Genomic DNA, 23,780 nt, shown 5'->3' with positions numbered 1-23,780 from the left:
CTCTTTGCCATTATCTAATCATTGATGAAGATATTGAACAGAGCTGGACCCAGAACGGATTCCTGTGGGACCCCACTCGTTATGCCCTTCCAGCTCGATTGTGAACCACTGAGGATTACTCTCTGGGATCGGTTTTCCAACCAGTTATGCGTCCATCTTATAGTAGCTCCATCTAGGCTGTATTTCCCAAGTTTATGAGATGGTCATGCCAGATAGTATCAAAAGCCTTACTAAAGTCAAGTTATACCACATCTACCGCTTCCCCCCATCCATAAGGCATGTCAAAGAAAACTATTAGGTTGGTTTGACATATTTGTTCTTGACAAATTCATAGTGACTGTTATTTATCACCTTATTATCTTCTAGGTGTTTGCAAATTGATTGCTTCATTATTTGCTCTATTAGCTTTCAGGGTACTAAAGTTAAGCTGACTGATCTGCAATTCTCCGGGTTGTCCTTATTTCCCTGTTTATAGATGGGCACTATATTCGCCCTTTTCCAGTCTTCTGGAATCTCTCCCATCTTCCAGGACTTTTCAAAGATAATTGCTAATGGCTCAGATACCTCCTCAGTCAGCTCCTTCAGTATTCTAAGATGTATTTCATCAGACCCTGATGACTTGAAGACACCTAACTTGTCTAAGTAATTTTTAACTTCCTCTTTTCCCTACTAGCGAGAGGTGCAGAGCCCAGCCAGGCTACAGCAGAGCAGGACTGCGGTGCTGCAACAGGGTGGCTTGGCCCTTCTGGGCCGGAGGGCCTGGGGCTAGCCAACCCTGCCCACTGAAGTGGCCCTGCTGGGTCGGACCAGGTAATTCCCTATCAAAGGCAGCAGGTGGCTGTAGTGAAGGGGGAAGCTCAGGAAAGCTGCAAAATGTAAGAGAGGCTCCTGCAGGGAAGACCCCAGTACCAGGCGGGTTGGAGGTCAGAGCCAGAAACCTGAGACTCCCGCCAGTTAGGGTCTGGGACTGGCCTGTCAAAGCAGGAAGGGCCCCAGGCAGGAAGGCGTGGGAGAAGGGTGTGGCTGACAGGAGAAGGAAGCCATGCCAGAGTCTGGGACTGGCGGCTTCGGGTCCTGGGACAGAGGGAGAGCTCCCTGTGTGGCAGATCAACCAGGGCCAGGTCTGAACTCTTGGGTTACCATGGTGGCCTTGGGCCCCCGAGGACTGTGTGACTCACTTGGGTTAAGCCAGCTCCAAGTGGGGCGCTGTCAGCCACAAGAGAGACTGTGTGGAGTTTAAGGGGCTCAACATGAGGGCTCAGAGGCAGCAGGGTGCCTGCAAAGCGACCGCTGGCCACGAGGGGCTGCTACAGGTGGCCCAGCAGAGCGGTGTGCAGGCCCCAGGCTGGAATAGCAGTGGGGGGAGGCAGGGGAGAAGCGAGGGGCCAAGCGGAGAGGACAAGGTGGTGCCCCGCAGCACCTAACGCTTTGCCTTCGCTTGCTCCTCCCAGCCCCTCACGGGAAGCGGGCACATCACTGAACACCTAGAGCTGCATGCCAAGACTGTCGCTCAAGAGATCTCATCAGGGCTTCGGCCCAAACCATGCGCTCAGGGGACCTCCCACCAACACCTGGCAACTACCACCTGCCGGAGCATTGCTGGGCCAGGACAGTCTGTTACTACTCTGAGTCTGCCAGGGCAAGTTCCCCACTCCTCCAAACTGACTGGGGGGGGGAGACGGGGGGACACTGCCATCACGGCCCGGCCGATCAGTCATTTCAGCAGAGCAGAAGGGGCTGGGAGAGAAGGAAGGAAGAGGTGACAAAGATGGAGGGAGGAGCTCTAGATTGCAGATGAAAAAGGGCGATGGGAGACACACCAGAAATGAGGTAGTCAAAATTGGCCTCCACCCCTCGTCATACAGTCACACAAGTGAGAGACCCCCCTCCTTTCTTCTCATGAAGGCCACACTGTTGTGTAACAAATGGCCACAACACGCTACACAGAGGTGGAGGATACACAGACAGCACCGCTGCCAGCCATTGGGCCAGCTTGGCATTACCTGGTACCTCCAGGAGAACCAGGATTCAGGGAAGCCATGGCAGAGGCACACCACTGGGCCATTCCCCATCTCGACAAAATGCAGCTGGACTCCAGGCTAGAGGGAAGAACAGGCACAAGTTTATTCCCCGCCCCACAGTCCTTCCCCCTCTGTTTTACACCCAGCAGTTACGCCCCACCTCCTTGCTGCGCGCTGGCATACGGAAGCCGGCCCCAGCGCCTGGCACTCAAGTAATTGGCCATCCAGAACCTTAGCCCCTGGCTGTAAACATTCCCCACCTTCCCGTAGCCCGGCCTACGCTGCAGCATCGAATTGTTTGCACCTTTGGACTTCAGGGTGTTGTTGCTCTCTGTTCATGCGAAAAGGACCAGGGAAGTGAGAGGGTGAAGGAATAAGCCCCCTAACATCCATCACTGGATACTAATGGCCCTCAACACCATAGTACTGGGACACTTAGCTATGAAGATGGCTTTCCTAACACACCGTTCGTTACAACCTACCTTGATTGGCACATAACCATGGGTCAGGTTCCCTGGGTCACACGCAATTGGCAGAGTCTCTTCATGGCCAAGAAGCTACATGGTGAATAAAGAAAGTTCTCAGTTCTACACCAGACCCGCCCACTGCCAATGTCGGTGCCCAGCAACACAGCGGCCACAGGCTGTTTGCCCCTTTCTACTGCTCAGCCAGCCTTCTAAACCAGCCCCACCCTCTTTGGGAAGCTTCCGTCATTCAAAATGGTCGTAGCTCATTAGGCCTCTAGCTCAGGGGTTCTCAAACTACCTTGCACCACCACCCCCTTCTGACCACAACAATTACTACACAACCCCAGGAGGGAGGACCGAAGTCTGAGCCCACCTGAGCGCCGCCAACCCAAGTAGGGGGCTAAAACCCTAGCCTGAGCCCCACCGCCCTGAGTGAGGGGGCCGAAGCCTGAGCCCCGCTGCCCCAGGCCCCAGCAAGCCAGCCCTGGCGATCCACTTTGGGGTCCCACCCCATTCTAGTACACCCAGGATACTGCTCGGCCTCTTGGGGAGACCATCAATGAGGAGGGCCAAACATGCACTAACTTTGGTGGTGGTTTGCATGACATGGGCACCTGCCACGTAGGAGACAGAATGAAACACTTGGTTTGTTCTTTCTGGTAACGTAAGCTACCAATCACCTACTCAATGGTGGTAGCTGCCGATCAGGCCTGGATTGGAGCTTGTGACCTTCAGGCAAAAGGCTTCGTGCTCAACCACCAATCCTCTGAACTATCCATTTCCACTCAAGCGCGTAGGCTAAAGCTAGGCACCCAAATGGGAAGACATTGGGCACCTAGAGTCATATTTAGGTAGCCGGGATGGGATTTTCCAAAGGTACATTGCTTCTTTAGAAGTCCCATGACAGTCAGTGGGATACTTTTGAGCTCAAAAGCTTGTCTCTTTCACCCACAGAAGTTGGCCCAATAAAATATACCTCACCCACTTGTGTGTCTGATAAAATAAAGGTCAAAGTCACAGTGCACTTCTGCACAGCAAAGTCCAGCCTCTGCTAACATAGCTCGGTGAACCATTAACCACGCCGGACAACTCTCCCAAGGGTGAGAGAAAGGGTAGAAGTTATAAGGAACCCTCTGTAGGGAGATGGGAGAGGAGCCGACTTTACAAAGTGTCAGGAAGAAGGAGCCTTGGCAGATGGCAGGCACGGCAACGTATTAATCTATGAGCAAGGCAAGCGTGGAAAGCTTCACTCAGGCTCTGCAGGTGGTAACATGATCTGCTTGTGATTCAATAAGCCAACATTAGTCCAACACTGCAAAAGGTGAGAAAGGCTGAGTGGAATTACAATCACTAGCACCTTAGCCAAGGAGAAGCCACCACTTAGTACTGATCCTCAGGGCACCACACTATTAACCTCCTTCCGTACTCATTAAAGTCTTACTTTGGTTCCTACCTGACAGTTCTTAATCCATTACAGGGCTTTACCTCCTTATCACATCCACGTGTGGGACTTTTGAAATGAATTGTATCCGCCAGATCTTTTAACATCCTCCTCTATTTTGTTACCTCTTCTACAGAATTCTAACAGATTAGAGCGGCAGGATTAACCCTTCCAAGAGCCGGACTACTTTGCTCCTGTTTTATTACATTCACCCAGGTACTTCGTAACTGAACCAAGTTCTACACTCACTCTGGATTGACAGCAGTGTTAGTAATGCCATTGCTACAACTGAGTTACTCTGGATTGACAGTGGCATAACTGACAGCACAATTTGACCCTCTGTCTTTAACGGAGATGGGCAAAATTAGGGCATTTTTAGTGTTGGGCAGCCTCATCTTATCTGAGTTTCGTTTTGCAAAGCCAGGAGTGATCTGGACCTGGGCTGAATTTGACCTGAACCCTTAAAGGACAAGCACACAGCATTTTAGCCTAAATTTTGCGAGGGATTCGGAGTCCGCTAACAAAAACAATAAATTGGAATAAAATTACCATCACAACCACACTCAGAAAAACACCGTACAGTGCAGGGTCAAGAGAGCCACTCCAGGGAAATTTCACTCTAAACGATAGTAGGCTAGACAAGAGCAGGAGTCTCTATCTACCATAGGTTAGGATATTTCTACAGCCCCCAGCTTTGCGGTATCTAAACTCTGAACTATGTGTTCTGTCCAGAGGGAGGAGACAGTAAATGCACAGATTCAGAAAGCACTTAGCCACTAGATACCTGAATTCCACACAGGTCCTGCAGTTCCTTCACGGCAGCATCCGTGTCCTTGACCAGGATGGTGGCTATTCCCATTTCCCGGGCTGGCTTTAAGTTAGCGTCGATGTCATCCAGGAAAATAACCTGGATTCAGGAGAGATTCAGAACCTGGGGTCAGTCAAGGGAGAGAAGAGTTTTGGGGAGAACAAGGAGAAGGGGACGTTGCTGTGATTCCCCAGTGATTTGGGCCAAGAGATTTTCACGTCAGTGTCTACTGATTTTGGGTGCCCAGCTTGAGAAGCCCTGGTTCACAGCCGACAGGTCTGCCCAGCACTTTCAGAAAGCCAGGCCCCTTTCGTATGTCTAGTTGGGTCGCTTTGGGCAGTCTTTGCCATTGTCCCGTAACTAGAAGTAAGTTGTGCCTGCACCTCCTGTGGTTTCGCCTTCAGCGCGCCCAGCGCGTACTCGTAAATTCGAGGGTCCGGCTTCTTCAGACCGATGCGGCAAGACTCGATCACCAGATCAAAATGCCTCCTCAGCAGAGAGAGCACGAGAGCCGTGATGTGTCTCTGAGGGCCGTCATCTATCCAGTTATTTGTGAGCACACACGTCCTGAACCCTGTAACGAACAGATGGCTAAATGGGTCGCGGGGCTATTCAGACTGGGAACGGTTAAGGAGAATCCTTCTTTCCACCACCCAGCTGTCTATCAGCAATTACACATCTCATCTCTCTATGTCCACTTTAACCACAGAGGATCTCAAAGAGCTTTACAAACAAAGGGCCCATCTTTGCGAGGCTCTACTTATGCAAGGTGTGAGACTTTATAAGTGTAATATAATATTTCACTGGAAGGTGACAGGGCCAGAAAGAGTTAATTAACTCACAGACTAACCTGACCCATGGGTGAACTTTAAAGACTGGTTAGGAAGATAGGTAAATGAATAGAGCTTTGAAATGCAAGTCTGCATTGTTAGAGATCGAAGGGTAGATGTTTGCTCAGGTACATTTATAATGGTACTTGAGTGAAATAGTATTATTGTCTATATGTCTCTCTGAAGGTTCTGGTAACCTGTATCTAAACTGTTTAATGGATAAATTACCCTGTGCTAATTGCCAGAATATTTGGGAGAAGGAGAGTTAAGCCTATTGTTTTCTCAGGCCAAAAGGCTGCTGGAAATGTATAAGAACCTTGGGACACAATCCTGCTGCATCTCAGATCTGCTTTGGGTTTCAAGAGTGGGAAACCTTAAGCCATAAGGATTGAAATTCTCAGTCATTGACTGGAGCCACCCTGAATATGGACATTGAACTATAACCTATGGACTATTTCTAAAAGGACTTTTGGCAACTGCAAGCTCACCTCTGCTATGTATCTGAACCTCAAGAGTTGAATTCAAGTCTGTCTGTATATTGATCTTTTAACCAACACTCTTTTCTTTTTAAATAAATTTTAGCTTAGTTAATAAGAATTGGCTCTAAGCATGTATTTTGGGTAAGATCTAAGTTATAATTGAACCTGAGTATGTGGCTGACCCTTTGGGGTTGGAAAACCCCTTTTTTATATGATAAAATAAGATTTTCAGTAATCATCATCATATCTGACGTGTGTCTGGACGGAGGCCTAAGGCTGGGCACTTTAAGGAAACTGCGTTGTTTGGACTTCTGAGTAACCAGGGAGGTACTATAGAAGCAGTTTTGTGCTGGCTTGGTAAATTTAAGTATTGGAATATCCACCAGTGTTTGGGGTTTGTCTGCCCCGTTCTGTTTGCAGTTGACCCTAATTGAGTGACCTCAGCTGGCTCCCACGGGCAGCACCGTCACAAGGTGTCTTTACTCCTGAAGTCAGGAGAGACCACTCGAGTGAGGACTCCCTGTTGAGCAAGGGGTGCACGATCAAGACCTTTTACCACCACCCAGTCACGTAATCCTGTTCAGAAATTTACCAAGCTCCATCTTAAGGTCAGGTAGGTTGTTAGATGAAGAGCACACCACTTCTGCTATACAACAGTTTGGGACAGGAAGTTAAGAAGAATCCCACGTCCCATTGAGACTGTTGGTGGAATTTAGGTAGGCAGAATGGAATCTGGCCACCAGCAGAGGTTTCTGCTTCTGGCCACTGGGTTGAAGAAATTGGCTTCATTTTGAAAGATTGAACAGTCCCTCTAAGGCAGCCACTCCATGCGGATTTGGATGCAGTCTCTTTCTAAGGCGGTGGTTCGGTTGCTCGGGTCTGTTTGGCCTAGTCCCAATTGAGGATTGGGGTTCTTTTTTGTTTATTTCCAATAAATCTAGCTGTTCCCAGGATTAATGCAAACCAGGTTTGATCCAAAGCCTATTTGAGCTTCAGGGGAAAGAGTCCCACTGACTTATAGTAACTATAATTCCCTCAAGTATCAGAGGGGTAGCCGTGTTAGTCTGTATCCACAAAAACAATGAGGAGTCTGGTGGCACCTTAAAGACTGACCGATTTATTCGGGCATAAGCTTTCGTAGGTAAAAACCCCACTTCTTCAGATGCATGGAGTGAAAATTACAGATACAGGCATAAATATACTGACACAGGAAGAGACGGGAGTTACCTTACAAGTGGAGAACCAGTGTTGACAAGGCCAATTCAGTCAGGGTGGATGTGGTTCACTCCCAATAATTGATGAGGAGGTGTCAATACCAAGAGAAGGAAAATTGCTTTTGTAGTGAGCCAGCCACTCCCAGTCTCTATTCAAGCCCAAATTGATAGTGTTAAAGTGCAGAGCTACAATTCATTTGCAAATGTCTCTTTGCAGTCTGTTTTTGAAGTGTTTTTGTTGAAGGATGGCTACTTTTAAGTCTGTTATTATTGAATGTCCAGGGAGACTGAAGTGTTCTCCTACTGGCTTTTATGTGTTACTATTCCCGATGTCTGATTTGTGTCCATTTATTCTTTTGCATAGAGACTGTCCGGTTTGGTCAATGTACATAGCAGAGGGGCATTGCTGGCACATCATGGCATATATCACATTGGTGGATGTGCAGGGGAATGAGCCCCTGATGCCGTGGCTCATGTGGTTGGGTCCTATGATGGTGTCGCTAGAGTAGATATGGGGACAGAGTAGGCGACAGGTTTGTTACAGGGATTGGTTAGTGTTTCTGTGGTGCAGTGTGTAGTGGACTGTGGAGTGGCTGGCTCATTACAAAAGCAATTTTCCCTCTCTTGGTATTGAGGCCTCCTCGATTATTGGGAGTGGACCACATCCACCCTGATTGAATTGGCCTTCGACATTGGTTCTCCACTTGTAAGGTAACTCCCTTCTCTTCATGTGCCAATATATATTTATGTCTGTATCTGTAATTTTCACTCCATGCCTCTGAAGAAGTTGGTTTTTTTACCCACGAAAGCTTATGTCCGAATACATTTGTTAGTCTTTAAGGTGCCACCGGACTCCTCGTTATTTTAATAATTTCCCCCTCCTCTGGAGTTCTCTTAGTGCCTCCAAAGTGGCACAGTGTTACGGAGATTGCTAGACTGTTTAGTTAATTGTTAAGTATCAAAGGGGTAGCTGTGTTAGTCTGGATCTGTAAAAGCAGCAAAGAGTCCTGTGGCACCTTATAGACTAACAGACGTCTAGGAGCACGAGCTTTCGTGGGTGAATACCCACTTCTTCAGATGCAGTCTATAAGGTGCACAGGACTCTTCGCTGCTTTTAGTTAATTGTTGTTGGCCTGGTGACAGCATGTCTAATTTATTTGATATTAAACACACAGAGAGAATATCTAATTAGTCAAGTGATGGTAAGTAAATCTCAGGGAAATATTTTGAAGATAAAAAGCCCCATCTAAGCCCCACGATTTCATTGGTTAGAGGATCTGGAATGGTTTGCTGATGAGTGATGGCTATCTGCTGCTGCCAGAGACCAACAGCAACCAGTGCTTCGGGAAAGGTGCGCCGTGGGAATTCATGATACATTTGGCCGGGGATGGAACGTTATCATCAACAGCCACAGTCAGTAAGGGATCATAGAATCATCGAATCTCAGGGTTGGAAGGGACCTCAGGAGGTATCTAGTCCAACCCCCTGCTCAAAGCAGGGTATTTCCTAGCATCGGGCACTCCATTTATAGGGAACAGAGCTCTCCTGAGAGACACGTTGCCTGCGAAGGGATGGCAATCCAAGCGAGACAAGACAAACATAGACGAGACACAGGACATCGGTACAGGGGAGGCAGGGTGTAGGGTTACTAGTGATGAGAAAGAGGACGGATTGCTGGAAGCAGCAAGTGTTCAGGAGGGATCTGGAAGAGAACCACCTGGTTGATGGCAGAGGAGGGCAGCATGGCAGGAAGGAAATGAAAGTCAGGGAGGGGAATGGGTAGAGCACAAGGAACAGGATGGGGTTCGGGGCGATACGGGGGAATGAGATCAGAGATCCAGATGGAAACAACATTGCTAAGACCATTTTCCAACATGGCTATTCTCCATTGTGGTTAAGCAACACCCAACATGGGAGGGACTCTGCTGGTCCAAACCCTCCTATGGAGTGACCACCAGTTAGCCTGCAGCACGGTTGCTGTACCTGGCTGTACCACTGTCGGGGACAAACATTAGGGTGGAGTAAAAGTCCATGTGACAGACACTTAAACTCTAGCATGGACAAGCCAGAGATTTTGCCTGCATTGCCTTCAAGCTGCAAGTCAAAGACTAACTGCACTAAGAAGAGTCCTTGGAGAAATATTGGCAATCAAATACAGTGGGTCTACGAAAGGAAGAAAACCAGGTCTAGTCTTCACTGCAAACATTAGCCATGTTTAAACATGGTTTTAGTCCAAGCAATTTCTGTCCACAGTGGCAAGCAGTAAGCCCATTTCCTAACCATGTTTTAACCTGGGGACATTCCAGGGTTGAGACATGGCCCTTCAGTGTATCTATAAACCTATTTTTTCTGTCCACATAGGCAAAGAGAAACCCTATTGTAACAAGAATGGGCCAGGGTATCACGCCTGAATGTGGTTACTGGTGTAGCATAGCCGGGTGGGAAGGAATGCTAACAGCAAGCAGCCATCACTTACCATTGTTCCTGAGCGTTACAGCAGCTTGCAGAACAGCAGTATTGAGCTTTCCTTGTGTCGTAAAATCCTCAAAGACCTGTGCTACGGAGAACGTCTCCGGGAGAGAAGCCCCCGAGGAGGCAGCAAACTTCTTGCAATCCTCTTCCAGCTCCGAAACCATCTTTAAAACCATAGAGTTCCCATCACCCAAAGGAGATCAAGTTACATCTCAACACACAATGAGAAAAAGTCACTCAAAACTCCGAGTCCCATCAATACACATAAACAACAAGGAGTCTGGTGGCACCTTAAAGACTAACCGATTTATTTGGGCATAAGCTTTCGTGAGTAAAAACCTCACTTCTTCGGATGCATAGAGTGAAAGTTACAGATGCAGGCATTATATACTGACACATGGAGAGCAGGGAGTTACTTCGCAAGTGGAGAACCAGTGTTGCGCCACACTAACTATTTCCTAATGAACTTTAAGGGTTACCAATAAGCTAGTACACCTCTACCCTGATAGAACGCAACCCCATATAACACAAATTCAGATACAACGCAGTAAAGCAATGCTCCGGGGGGGAGAGGGGGGGCCTGCGCACTCCGGTAGATCGAAGCACGTTTGATATAACGCGGTTTCACCTATAACACGGTAAGATTTTTTGGCTCCCCAGGACAGCGTTCTATCAGGGTAGAGGTGTATTAAAGACCCCGCTCCCCCAGAAAGCAGGAATGAAAGGATTTAGCCAGAAGGGATAAAGGAACCAAGTACAGTTTGTTTTAGATCTAATGAAATCGCGTTGGACATAAGCCAAGTAATTAATCTACCACTGGTGGAGGCTATTTCTCATGGTGAAACTGCCAAGCTATAGCAGACTTAAGCCCATCCTGAGGCCAGACTAGCTAAGTGTGAACGCCGCAAAGTTACCGTCGTCAAGATTCAAACCTAGCCCCTTCTTGGCCCAAAGGCAATAGCTTCACCAGGTGAGCCAAGAAGAAACCTTGTCTTGGCAGGACATCTGCACAGCTTGTGTCCAACACAAGTCGTGCCCTGCCCATCTGCTCAGCGCTCAGCTGAGATGATCTCTTACCTGAGATAAGGCGATCTCCCCTCTCATCGCTCTGGCATAGGGACCATCGGGGCCTGCTCCAACGATGACATTTTGCAAAAAGTTCCTAAAAAAAAAAAAAATCAAAGAATACATTACAGTAAGGAACGAACAAGCAGCAACTGGCTCCAGGATGCTGCTGTCAAGTTACAACTTCCTGCAAGGCAAGGACCGAGCATTGTCAATGCACTGGCGGGAACCCATTCGGCAGTTCAGTTCTACTCTGAAGAGGGACTCCCAAGAGAGCGTCTCACTCCCCAGGGATCTTTGATTCATCGAGTGGGGAAAACGTTTATTCCTGTGTCTCCTGTTGACACTGCAGAGTGCTGAGCGAGAACGCCGGATATTATTCTCCTTACGCATCATCTACCCAGTGGTCCTGCAAGCCTCAGAATAAAAACCAGTAGCATGGGAGGGAAAGTCACTTACGGAAAAGACGTCATCTTACTTGAGAGCAGAAGGCCTCCAAGTCAAACATGAGAGATGAAAATGACCTATTAAGCTAGTGGGCTAAATTAATCCCTGGTGCAACTCCAGTCAAGTCAAGTCATAGAAGAAGCTTGGTTCATCCCTTGCCACTGCAGTGTGGATCCCAAGACTCTGATGCTTTGTACAGTCCAGAACTGGAGTTCAAGTGCTGAAGCTTCTATCACATCCGCTAAAATAATACTGGTGGCCTAGTAGATTTTACGTCAGGAAAGCTTTTGTGATGTTCATCTCAGATTTTCCCTTTGCTTCGTTTCATCCCATCACTGATTTGTACTGGGAGGCAGCGCGTGGCCTAGAGGACTGGGACTGCTGGGCAACCTTGGGAAATTCACTTCACCTCCCTGTGCCTCAGTTTCCCCATCTGCTTAACTGGGATGATAGTGACCTCCTTTGTAAAGTCCTTTGAGATCTAGTATTAATTGTAGTTGTTTCAGGATTGGGGCCTCAATGTTAGAGCCCTGTGCGGATACAAAATTTCCATTTGCATCCAATCCGCAAACACGGTCCGCGGATATCCGCAGATTTGCAGGACTCTGCTCATTGTGACTATCTTAGGTACTACTATGGCCCCATTACCCTAGTATCTCAGCACCTCACTGAGTGCTATTACCCCATTGTACAGATGGGGAATGGAGAGAGATGAAGTGACCTGGCCAAGGTCACACAGCGGGTGTCTGTGGCAGAGCAGGAATCAATTCCTGGTCTCCCACAGCCCAGGCTGGTGCTCTAACCTCTAGACCAGGGGTGGGCAAACTTTTTGGCCTGAGGGCCACATCTGGGTATGGAAATTGTATGGTGGGCCATGAATGCTCACAAACTTGGGGGCTGGAGACTCTGGGCTGGGGCAGATGGTTGAGGTGCTGGGGGGGGGGGGGGTTGAGGGCTCCGTCTAGTGATGCGGGCTCTGGGGTGGGGCTGAGAGGTTTGGGGTGCAGGGAGGGTGTTCCAGGCTGGGACCGAGGGGTTCGGAGAGCGGGAGGGGGATCAGGGCTAGGGCAGGGGGTTGGGGCGTGGGGAAAGGCTCTGGGTTGCAGGCTCCAGGCGGCGCTTACCTCAAGCAGTCCTGGAAGCAGCGGCATGTCCCCCACTCCTACGTGGAGGCGCAACGCCAGCCATGCGGCTCTGTTCACTGCCCCTGCAGCTCCCACTGGCCGAGGTTCCTGGCCGATGGGAGCTGCAGAGCCGGCGCTTGGGGCGGGGGCAGCGGTCGGAGCCCCCTGGCTGCCCCTACACTTAGGAGCTTCCAAGCCCCCAACCCCGCTCTCCGGCTGGAGTTCGAGGGCCGGATTGAAAGGTCTGATGGGCCGGATGCGGACCACAGGCTGTATTTTGCCCACTCCTGCTCTAGACCATCCTCTCTCCTCCAATTCTATGCACCTCTCACAGCAGCACACAGGGTGGCACTTTCACCCTCTAGAACAGAGGTGAGCAAACTATGGCCCATGGGACCCTCCTGCCCAGCCCTTGAGCTCCCAGCCGGGGAGGCTAGCCCCCAGCCCCTCCCCCTGCAGCCTCAGTTTGCCGTGCCGCCAGCGCTCTGGGCAGTGGGGCTGCGAGCTCCTGCCGGGCAGCGCGGCGGCATGGCTGGCTCCAGCTGAGCGGCACGGTTGCCAGTCCTGCTGCTCTGAGCAGCATGGTAAGAAGGCAGGGAGGTTGGATAAGGGGCAGGGGGTTCCAGGGGGCAGACAGGGAGCAGGGGGCGATTGGATAGGCGTGGGAATCCCAGGGGGCCTGTCGGGGACAGGGGTGTGGCTAAGGGGCGGTCAGGGGATAAGGAGCGGGGGGTTGGATAGGGGGTGGAGTTCCAGGGGGTGGTCCCAGGAGGGGGCGGTCAGGGGACAAGGAGCAGGAGGGGTTGGATGGGTCGGGGGTTCTGAGGGGGGCAGTCAGGGGGCGGGAAGTGGGAGGGGGCGGATATGGGGTGGATGGGGGCGGGGGGCCAGGCTGTTTGGGGAGGCACAACCTTCCCGACCCAGCCCTCCATACAGTTTTGGAACCCCAATGTGGCCCTCAGGCCAAAAAGTTTGCCCATCCCTGCATTAGAGGAAGGAACCTTGCAATGCCGCTGCTCCAAAGCGACTTCCCCTAGCAGCAGCAGGACTTCAGAGAGGGCACCCATCCACATCAATGACTAACCCAGCCCCCACAACGAAGGGCCGAGAGGGAACTTTAAAAAAATAAAATAAAAGCCCTTATTTAAGGCTCGATCCTGTGAGATGCTGGATGCCCTCGCCTCCCACTGGCTGCCCACCAGCATCAATGCCTTGCTAGTCAGACTACAGAGCAGACGTGGCACTAGAGGGCTCTGCTACCCCACCTCAATAGTTTTGTGCCACCCAAATTAATGCCTCCCCCTTCCCATCCCCCCCCGATTACGCCCTGCAAAGTGCCACGATCCCGTCTGCGTTAGCAGCTAAATGTACAGCTTAAAACTACATTAGTTCGTTTAATCTTCCCGGATTAGCTTAATCCTTCTGGCCCCTCCAGTCATTTTGGAGAACTTCGTTCTATCAAAGGTTTGAGCAACAATTTCTCAGATACCTGGCTCCCGTCTCGCCAGGATCCAGCGGGTAATGGAAAGTCTGACACATCAAAAGAAACATCAGAAGCGACAGGAGGAGCTAAAAGGCTCCTTTTGAACGGCGAGTCGCATCACAGATCAAGTGGGGCCGCTCCAGTTTGTTGCTGACATTAAGATGGTTTAAATAATCAGATCACAGCCAGTCCAGCTTCCTGCCAATCCAGGTGTCAAGGTTGATTCCCCACTCTGGCACTTCAAGTGCAGAAGGTGGAAGCCCACAAGGATTCTAAAAATTAATACTGGCCACTCCAGGCTTGTATTAAACTCCCAAGGTTACAGCTTTTCTCTGACCTTGGATGGGGTGGTGGCAGCATCTACCAAGTGCAGAACCCCTTTGAGAGGCCGGGAATGTGCACGTGGGAATTCCTCCTTGTGGGGCACCCTCATGCCCTCTCCCCCCCCGTTCGGGGGAAGAGTTGAGGAAAAAAAAGGAAATCAGCTATTGCCACCAGCTAATTACACCTCATGTGCACAAACCTCTTAAGACACAGAAATCCAATCCTGTTCTTAGAAATGGTGAATTGTATTTAAAAAAAACATCTGGAAACTCAGGCTATTGCTAGATTTTAAAAGAGTAACTACAAGGATTAAGCACCAAGAATAGCTTTCTTGAGGTCCCGCTTAAAGGTTACAAGCAAAACAAAAGCACCTGGGGTTAGCACAGAGAAATCCACAAGCCATAAAGAAACAAAAAGAGAGAAACCTAATCGTGTCTTCCTAGACATTCCTGATCTACTTACATAGCTGGGGTTTCAAATGAGTAGTTTCTAGGTATGATACTGAGGATTTTTCATACCTGGCCCAAGCTTTTTACAGCTTAGCTCTGCCCTGTCCACCTCTCCCCGGGAGAACAACAGACAGACAGACAGACAAAAGGGGAGTCTTTTCTCAATTTAAAAAAGTTCTAGCCTTCCCACTGGCCCTTTTGGCCAGTGCCCACTCATTTCCTTTTACCTATGCAGAGCAGTGAGACTTTTTAACCCTTTACAGGTAGAGCAATTAGAGAACAGCTACTAATAGGGATTTTATAGCTACTGGCTGGCTGTTCATAAAAGGAAGCTCCCCCCCCACACACACCCATTTATCACAGCAGGCTAAACCCCTCCAGCACATTTTCTAGTGTATTGGCCACTCTGGTTGCCAGCAACCCAAACATAGGTTCCAACGCTCCCCTAGTCACCGCTCTCTTGACATGTTTCCTTCCCCGGTCCCTGCTCCATTTCATCTTCTTTCTCTACGTGCCACACTTCGTTGTTAGACATCCTTGAAGATGGCTATGCTTGGAAAGATTTAATTACCGATTTAAAAAAAAAAAAAGGTAAGTGTCAATTTCACCGAACACGCACAAACCGAGGAAAAGTATTTCCATCACGTGTAGTACAAAAAGTGCTGGTGGAGACCTGGGAGTTTGATTTAAGGATATTTACTTTATATATTTTGACTTGTGATGTTGACACTTGGTGTTTTAACTATGATAAAGCTTTAACAGTTTGAATCTCTTGGTCTACTCTCGTTAAATGAATGTCTGATCCCCCTCTAGGGTTGACAACTTTCTAATCGCACAAAACCAAACACCCTAGCCCCGCCCCTTCCCCGAGGCCCCACCCCCCACTCACTACATTCCCCCTCCCTCAGTGGCTCGCTCTCTCCCACTCTCACTCACTTTCACTGAGCTGGTGTAGCGGGCTGGGGTGCCGGAGTGGGTGTGGTTCCAGGCCAATAGGAGTGCAGAGCTGGTGTTCGGAGCGGAGGGCAGCGCACAGAGCCCCATGGGCCCCCCCTCCCAGGAGCTGGACCTGCTGGCCAGGGCACAGCGCAATGCCAGGACAGGTAGGGACGAGCCTGCCTTAGCCCCAACCAGCACCGCTGACCAGACTTAATGGCCCGGTCAAAAACCGGACACCTGGTCACACTTTTCCCTATCTGCAGAAAAGGACCTGGGGATTACAGTGGACGAGAAGCTGGATATGAGTCAGCAGGGTGCCTTTGTTGCCAAGAAGACTAACGGCATATTGGGCTGCATTAGTAGGGGCATTGCCAGCAGATTGAGGGAAGTGATTATTCCCCTCTATTCGGCATTGGTGAGGACACATCTGGAGTATTGCTTCCCGTTTTGGGCCCCTCACTACAGAAAGGATGTGGAAAAATTGAAGAGAGTTCAGTGGAGGGCAACAAAAATTACTAGAGGGCTGGAGCACATGACTTACAAGGAGAGGCTGAGGGAACTGGGCTTATTTAGTCTGCAGAAAAGAAGAGTGATGGGGGATTTGATAGCTGCTTTCAACTACCTGTGTTGAAAGAGTGAAGGGGGGGTTCCAAAGAGGATGGAGCTCGGCTGTTCTCAGTGGTGGCAGATGACAGAACAAGGAGCAATGGTCTCAAGTTGCAGTGGGGGAGGTCTAGGTTGGATATTAGGAAACACTATGTCACTAGGAGGGTGGTGAAGCACTGGAATGGGTTACCTAGGAAGGTGGTGGAATCTCCTTCCTTAGAGGTTTTTAAGGCCCGGCTTGACAAAGCCCTGGCTGGGATGATTTAGTCGGGGATTGGTCCTGCTTTGAGCAGGGGGTTGGACTAGATACCTCCTGAGGTCCCTTCCAACCCTGATAGTCTATGATTCTATGATCCCCCTTCCCCGATTGTCTGAGCCGCCCTCAGTTCCTTGCAATTGTGAACATTAAAATTGAAAAAAAATGCTTAAAAATACACATCAGTGTTATCGAAGTGATATAAAGGTTAAAACTGAATTCTGCCAAGCCTATACCAATGGCTCCAACGCTGCAACGCAGCAGCACCGGAGCACCCGGACGCATTGTGCCTACGGAGAACAAAACGCCTCCCGGTGGGCAGAGGCTGCACAGCTGCTGCAACGCCCTTTGAAAGGGCGAGCTCACAGGATCCACCCTGCTGCCCAGTGCAAGGTACCGAGCCAGGAGCAAGCCCCCTGCTGCCCACCAGCGTTAGGAGACTCCAGCCCGGCGCTGAGGGGTTTCCATGGACAGCGGCTGCACGCACAACCTGTGTGGGGACGCATGGCTCAGCACAGCCTTAGCCCGGCGCTTGTGTAACCCACACCCCTCCTGGGTGTGATGTTCTGTTGTTTGTGGTTGTTTAACCAATTATAGAGCCACCTAATGGTAGTTCCAGCAAGCCTGCATTTCTCCAGCTTATCAGAATAGGGTTGCGAACTTTCTACTGGCACTAATCCGAACACCCTTGCCTCACCCCCTGCAAGGCCCCGCGCCCCACTCACTCCATTCCCCCTCCCTCTGTCGCTCACTCTCCCCACCCTGACTTGCTCATTTTCACCGCACTGGCTCAGGGGGTTGGGGGTGCGGGAGGGGATGAGGGCTTCAGCTGGAGGTGTGGGCTCTGGGGTTGGGCCAGGGATGAGGGGTTTGGGGTGTAGGAGGGGGCTCCGGGCTGGGGGGGTGGAGCCGAGGGGTTCAGAGTATTGGTGGGGGCTCTGGGCTGAAGCAGGGGGTTGGGGTGTGGGAGGAGGTATGGGCTCTGGGCTGGGGGTGCGGATTCCAGGGTGGGGCCAGAAATGAGGGGTTCAAGGTGCGGTAGGGGGCTCCGGGCTGTGGCAGGGGGGTTGGGTGTGGGCTCCAGCTGGGGATGCGGGCTCTGGTGTAGGGCCAGGGATGAGGGATTTGGGGTGCAAGAAGGGGCTTCGGGCTAAGGCTGAGAGTTTTGGAGTGAGGGAGGGGACTCCAGGCTGGGGCAGAGGTGGGGGGGGGGGGGTAAGGGCTCCAACTGGGGGTGCAGGCTCTAGGGTGGGGCTGGGACCGAGGGGTTTGGAGGGCAGAAGGGGATCAGGGCTGGGGCAGGGATTTGAGTCGCAGGAGGCAGTCGGGATGCATCCGAGCGGCTCTTACCTCGGGCGGCTCCCAGAAGCAGCAGCAGCAGCAGCATGTCCCCCCTCTGGCTCCTACATGGAGGCACAGCCCCGTCTGCACGGTTCCCAGCCAATGGGAGCAGCTGAGCTGGTGCTTGGGGTGGGGGCAGTGCGCGGAGCCCCCTGGCTGCTCCTACGCCTAGAAGCCAGAGGAGGGACATGCCGCTGCTTCCGGGAGCTGCGCGGAGCCACGGCAGGCAGGAAGCCTGCCTTAGCCCCACTGTGCCACCGACTGGACTTTTAACAGCCTGGTCAGCGGTGCTGACCGGAGCTGCCGGGGTCCCTTTTTGACCGGGCGTTCCAGTTGAAAACTAGACACCTGGCAACCCTATATCAGAACGATATGTATCCATACCACACCATGTTGGGGATCTGGGGCATGGGGTCTCATCCCAAAATTCTGGGGTTAGAGAACAATGTGGGACCCAGTTCCCAGCAAAGCATTCCATATTCCAACCTGTAGTAGAGAGAGAGCCTGGAGCGCGAGGCCAGACTCAAGGCCTGAGGCCTGAACTAAAATCAGCAAAAGCCAGGTTTGAGCAAAACTCAGGCCCTGTCATAAAGCAGACGCTTGCCTACACGTTCACTGTCCGGTACATGAACTTGACAAAGGCACGGCTAGTGTTGCAGAAACACAGGCACCCTTAAGTAGTACTAGGCACCAGGTATTCAAAGAAACAGTCCAGAAGGTTGGCACCGACCCGGGTAATTCAAGGACAGGAGGACAAGATGATGGATGGAGATGTTCTGTTTGAACAAGCAGGTACAAGGTGCAGGCAGGGCCGGCTTTAGGCCGATTCACGCCTAACAGGGCCCCGCGCACTCACCCCGGCGGCGGTCATCTTCGAGGGCCCGCTCTCCCGGCCGGGAGCACGGCCAGCCCCGCGAGCCCCCACTCCCCCGGCCAGCAATTGAAGTGCTGCCCCGGGAATCGGGCCCCACACTTGCTAAAGCCGGCCCTGGGTGCAGGGTTAGTAACTAACCACCTCAGAGGTGTAATATATAACTTGGTTGTGTCAATCTATAATAGGGTTGCCAACCCTGCAGGATTCTCCTGAAATCTCCAGGAATCAAAGATTAATCTTTAATTACAAAAAGAAGAACAGGAGGACTTGTGGCACCTTAGAGACTAACAAATTTATAGATTATGTCATGTGAATACATCCAACCAAAACTGGCCACCCGAACGTATAAGAGAAATAATAGCAGGGGCACCTTTGTCCAGCTCAGGGGGCAGCCGAAACGCCCGCTGCTCACTGAGCGGGTACCACTGTCGTGAGCACACAGGTTAGTGTACCTGTAACCACAGGGCCAGGCCACTAGCACTGTGTTTCGTCAACAGTGAACCTGGCCGAGCGCCTTTGTCACCGAACCGAGTTTGTGGTCTTTCTGGGTAGTACTAGTACCAGTCACTTTTTTTTTTTAAAACAAACATCATCTTAATAAAATTTTTAAATCTGCTACGAGGTGCAGATGGACGCCCTGATCGTTGGAGCCCTGTGCGCCTGGGACCCCTGCAACAAGCGTGTGCTGCGGACCTGCAGGATCGGTCGTCGCTACTCATGGGTCATGCGGCGCCTCATGGTCTCAGACACCAACCGATGGTCCAGGGACATCTACATCGAGCACATCACCGGCCATTGACAGTACCAGGAGGCGTGAGCCAGAGTGACATCGTTCTCCCACTACGAGAAAGGGACCAAGCGACCTTCTCCGTTGGATCATATGAACTGGAACCATAAACTCCCTGAATATTAAATCTCACCAAATGAGGGTCAATCATCCTCATCATCATATCCACTCATTATACTCCACACCCGAACATAGCCACTCTATGAACTTCCTACCCTCATATCTCAATGTCTGTACTTTGACCCATCAACCTTTTACCCCCAACCAGGGATATTGCAGATTATGTATTGCTTATGCCACCCAATCTTAAACCAAATTTTGCACCCTCGATAATCTGCACGTTATGCCCTGATAACCAGAAACTTCTATGCTTAAACTCTGTACCGTTCACTTTTTTTTTTTTTAACATCTTAATAAAATTTTTTAATCTGTTCTTATCAAGGTCTGCTGGAAGATCTATCTGCGCAGGGCTGAGACAGCATATGAAGAGAACACGCCCCCCAACAGACAATGAAACCTAGTCATTTTGATCTGTAACCTTGAGCCGGTAACAACTCTAATGTGTCTAGGACTGTCTGTGCTGCGAAATGAGGCAGCTCTGAGGTAAGAGGTTGATTGACTTCTCTGTGCTTTATGCTTTAACAAAAACCAAATTAGTTTAAAATGGGTATTAAGCTCCTGGAGTCACGTGACTACTTGAGACCCTCAGCTTTCATTTTATTCGAAAGTTTCTAGCCCTCATGATTACACTGAAAAGCTTGAAAATATGACCACCAATAGCGACAGCAGAATACAAACAAGTCCCACAATATTTATTCTGTTTTTCAATACGCATGATTTTTAAGCCAAACTTTCATTTTGGGAAAGCATGGGGGTAGAAAGGGATTCGCAATCCAGCCCACTGTTCACTCTAGAAAGACACACATCACCTCTTCGTAGTGTGTTGCAAAAGGTTGATACCACATGCCTTCCCATGTGTCCAGTTGCTCCTCCCACAGAGATAAATTCCCAAAGGTATCTTCTGGGTAGAGGCTTGCATAGATTCCTGGCTCACAGCCGGCCAGATTTTGCTCTTAAGTGCACCCAAATTGCCTCACTGAATGTAAAGGCTGGATCATGGTGGAACAGAAGAACCTGGCCCACTCCAGGGTAGACATTGGGCCAAACTCTCCCCAAACATACAAACCACACAACCACAACAATGCTGACGTGATCTCACAGGTGGAAAGCAGTTTGGGATGACGTTTAGGAGTGAGACGGGGGTAACGTGCCCAAATCTCTTGTTCTGTCACTTTCTTGTGCGCTACTAAGTGTCAAAAATACCAGCCATTTCATTCCACCTTGTGCTCTGCATCAGTACGAGAACCTTCCATGAGAGAACCCAAGCCAAACCCAAGGCCAGATTCTCAGCTCCTGGAAGTCAGTGCAGTCAATGGCATGGTAACCATTTATGCCAGCTGAGGATCTGGCCCCAGCGTATAGTGAGAAAAATATTCAGGAGAAGATGGAGACGTGGAAGGTGAGTTTACTGGCACATGAACCCACGGTCAGCTTCGTTAGCCCCATTCACTGACATGCAATTTCCATATAATCTCCAATTTTGGCTCATTATATTGGAAAGCTGTTTCCTTTATTATGGTTCCCCTCCCCCCCTCCGCAATATCTAACCTAATCTCCCTTGCTGCATATTAAGCCCATTCCTTCTTGTCCTACCTTCAGCAGAAAAGAAATCACTTCTCCTCTTTATCACAGCCCTTAACATATCTGAAGCCTTATCACCCCCGCCCCCCTCACCACCAGTTTTCTTTTCTTCCAGATTAAACATGCCCAGTTGCTTTGAGGTTTCCTCACAGGTCAGGTATTTGCTCTCCTCTAGACTCTCTCTCATGTGTCCACATCTCTCCCAAAGAGATGGTGCCCAGAACTGGACACCCCAGCTGAGGCCTCACCCGCGCTAAACTGAGCAGGACCGTTACCTCCTGTATCTTACCGACGGTATTCCTGTTAATACGCCCTCCAGAATGATATTGGCCTTTTTTACAACTGCATCATGTTTATGATTCTCATGGAACTTGTGACCCACTAAAACCCCAGATCCTGTTCAGCAGTACGACCTGTCTAGCCAATTACCCCCCACCCCCATTTGGTAGCTCCACATTGGATTTTTCCTTCTTAAGCGTAGTTCTTGTCTCTATTGAATTTCATCTTGTTTACTTCAGACCAACTCTCCAATTTCTCAAGGTCATTCTGAACCTCCCCACACAGCCCAGGGTACACAGGTGACCTGAACCTCCTTCCACACGATCTGCAACCCCCCCATACTCCAAAGTACACAGGTACCCTGAACCTCCCACCACACGCACTGCAACCCCCCACAGCCCAGGGTATACGGGTGCCCTGAACCTCCGCACACCTGCCCTGCAACCCCTCACAGCCCAAAGTACACAGGTGCCCTGAACCTCCCCCCACACACCCTGCAACCCCCACCGTACACAGGTGCGCTGAACCTCCCTCCACATGCCCTGCAAACCCCCACACCCCAGGGTAGCCTGTATCCCCCACCTTACAGTACAAAGTCGCCTTGAACCATCCCAAATGCATGACCCCATGATGTTCCGAACCTTCCCCCCAAATGCCCATCACCCCCCACCCTAGGTACAAGGGGGCCTCGAATCCCCCCCACATACCCTTCAACCCCCCCCACCCCAACGTACAAGCTGCCCTGCACACACACCCATGCCTTGCCCACACCCGCCACCACAGTGCCCCCCATGCCCTGCACACACTCCCGCCACCACAGTGCCCGAACCCCCCCGGCGCCCTGCACCCCCGCAACCACACTCCGCCCCCGAGCCGTTCAGGTGGAGCAAAGGCTGGGGCTCTGAGAACGCAGTACGGGCGACCCCGAGACACACAAAATTAACCCATCATTTCCATGGGCTTCACTGCCCGGCAACCCGAGAAGCAGGCTCGGGCGGGCGGGGACTAGCGCCTACCTGGGCAGGTGCAGCGACGCCTCGTAGCGGCCGAAGGCGCCCAGCGGGCTGGGGGTGAAGAGCACCCCGCCCAGGTCGAACAGCACCAGCCGCCGCGCCATGACCGCCGCCTGAGCCGCTCTGGGGAGCCGCAGCCCCTCTATGGGGGGGTATAGAGCGCGCCGCCGGCCCCGCCCCTCGCCCACGCCCACCCTCCCGCCCGGCCACGCCCATCAGCGCCGCCTGGCCACGCCCCCTCCCGGGCCACGCCCCTTCTGGCACTCCAGCCCTGCCTCGAGAGCCAGGCTCCTCTGGGTCCTAGAGCCCGTTCCAGGCACCCTGGTCTCTGGAGCTGAGACCCTGCCCCGTGGGTGGTTTGGTGCAGTGACATCACAGCAGTATAAACCCTGGCAGGGGGCGGGGCTCCTTAGCAGGGCACGTGCATGGGGGCCATACTGGGTCAGACCAAAGGTCCAGCTAGCCCAGTGTCCTGTCTGCTGACAGTGGCCAATGCCAGGTGCCCCAGAGAGAATGAATAAAATGTGCAATGGCCAAGTGATCATAGAATCATAGAATATCAGGGTTGGAAGGGACCTCAGGAGGTATCTAGTCCAATCCCCTGCTCAAAGCAGGACCAGCCCCAACTAAATCATCCCAGCCAGGGCTTGGTCAAGCATGACCTTAAAAACCTCCAAGGAAGGAGATTCCACCACCTCCCTAGGCAACCCATTCCAGTGCTTCACCACCCTCCTAGTGAAAAAGTTTTTCCTAATATCCAACCTAAACCTCCCCCACTGCAACTTGAGACCATTACTCCTCGTTCTGTCATCTGCCACCACTGAGAACAGTCTAGATCCATCCTCTTTGGAACCCCCTTTCAGGTAGTTGAAAGCAGCTATCAAATCCCCCCTCATTCTTCTCTTCTGCAGATTAAACAATCCCAGTTCCCTCAGCCTCTCCTCGTAAATCATGTGATCCAGCCCCCTAATAATTTTTGTTGCCCTCTGCTGGCCTTTTCCAGTTTTTCCACATCCTTCTTGTAGTGCGGGGCCCAAAACTGGACACAGTACTCCAGATGAGGCCTCACCAGTGTTGAATAGAGGGGAATGATCACGTCCCTCGATCTGCTGGCAATGCCCCTACTTATACAGCCCAAAATGCCGTTAACCTTCTTGGCAACAAGGGCACACTGTTGACTCATATCCAGCTTCTCGTCCACTGTGACCCCTAGGTCCTTTTCTGCAGAACTGCTGCCTAGCCATTTGGTCCCTAGTCTGTAGCAGTGCATGGGATTCTTCCATCGTAAGTGCAGGACTCTGCACTTGTCCTTATTGAACCTCATCAGATCCCTTTTGGCCCAATCCTCTAATTTGTCTAG

General features: G+C 51.0%; 1 protein-coding gene across 1 annotated transcript in view; it reads right to left on the bottom strand.

The window, feature by feature from the left end:
* The window catches only part of LOC101948727 (bifunctional epoxide hydrolase 2), an 85,438-nt gene extending 62,827 nt beyond the window's left edge, over positions 1 to 22,611 (bottom strand). The window contains exons 1-7 of the mRNA XM_065587429.1: positions 22,424 to 22,611; positions 10,810 to 10,894; positions 9,737 to 9,896; positions 5,121 to 5,311; positions 4,714 to 4,836; positions 2,504 to 2,578; positions 2,004 to 2,099 (exon numbers count right to left, since the gene is read on the bottom strand). Of these exons, the coding sequence (XP_065443501.1) occupies positions 2,004 to 2,099; positions 2,504 to 2,578; positions 4,714 to 4,836; positions 5,121 to 5,311; positions 9,737 to 9,896; positions 10,810 to 10,894; positions 22,424 to 22,524 (831 nt within the window). The 5' untranslated portion in view covers positions 22,525 to 22,611. The remainder of the gene's footprint in view (positions 1 to 2,003; positions 2,100 to 2,503; positions 2,579 to 4,713; positions 4,837 to 5,120; positions 5,312 to 9,736; positions 9,897 to 10,809; positions 10,895 to 22,423) is intronic.
* Between the last annotated feature and the right edge of the window lie 1,169 nt (positions 22,612 to 23,780).

The sequence above is a fragment of the Chrysemys picta genome, chromosome 3 (genome assembly GCF_011386835.1).
Source record: "Chrysemys picta bellii isolate R12L10 chromosome 3, ASM1138683v2, whole genome shotgun sequence".
NCBI lineage: Eukaryota > Metazoa > Chordata > Testudines > Emydidae > Chrysemys > Chrysemys picta.
The sequence above is the reverse complement of the archived record's forward strand: the minus strand, read 5'-3'. Positions and strand labels throughout refer to the sequence as shown.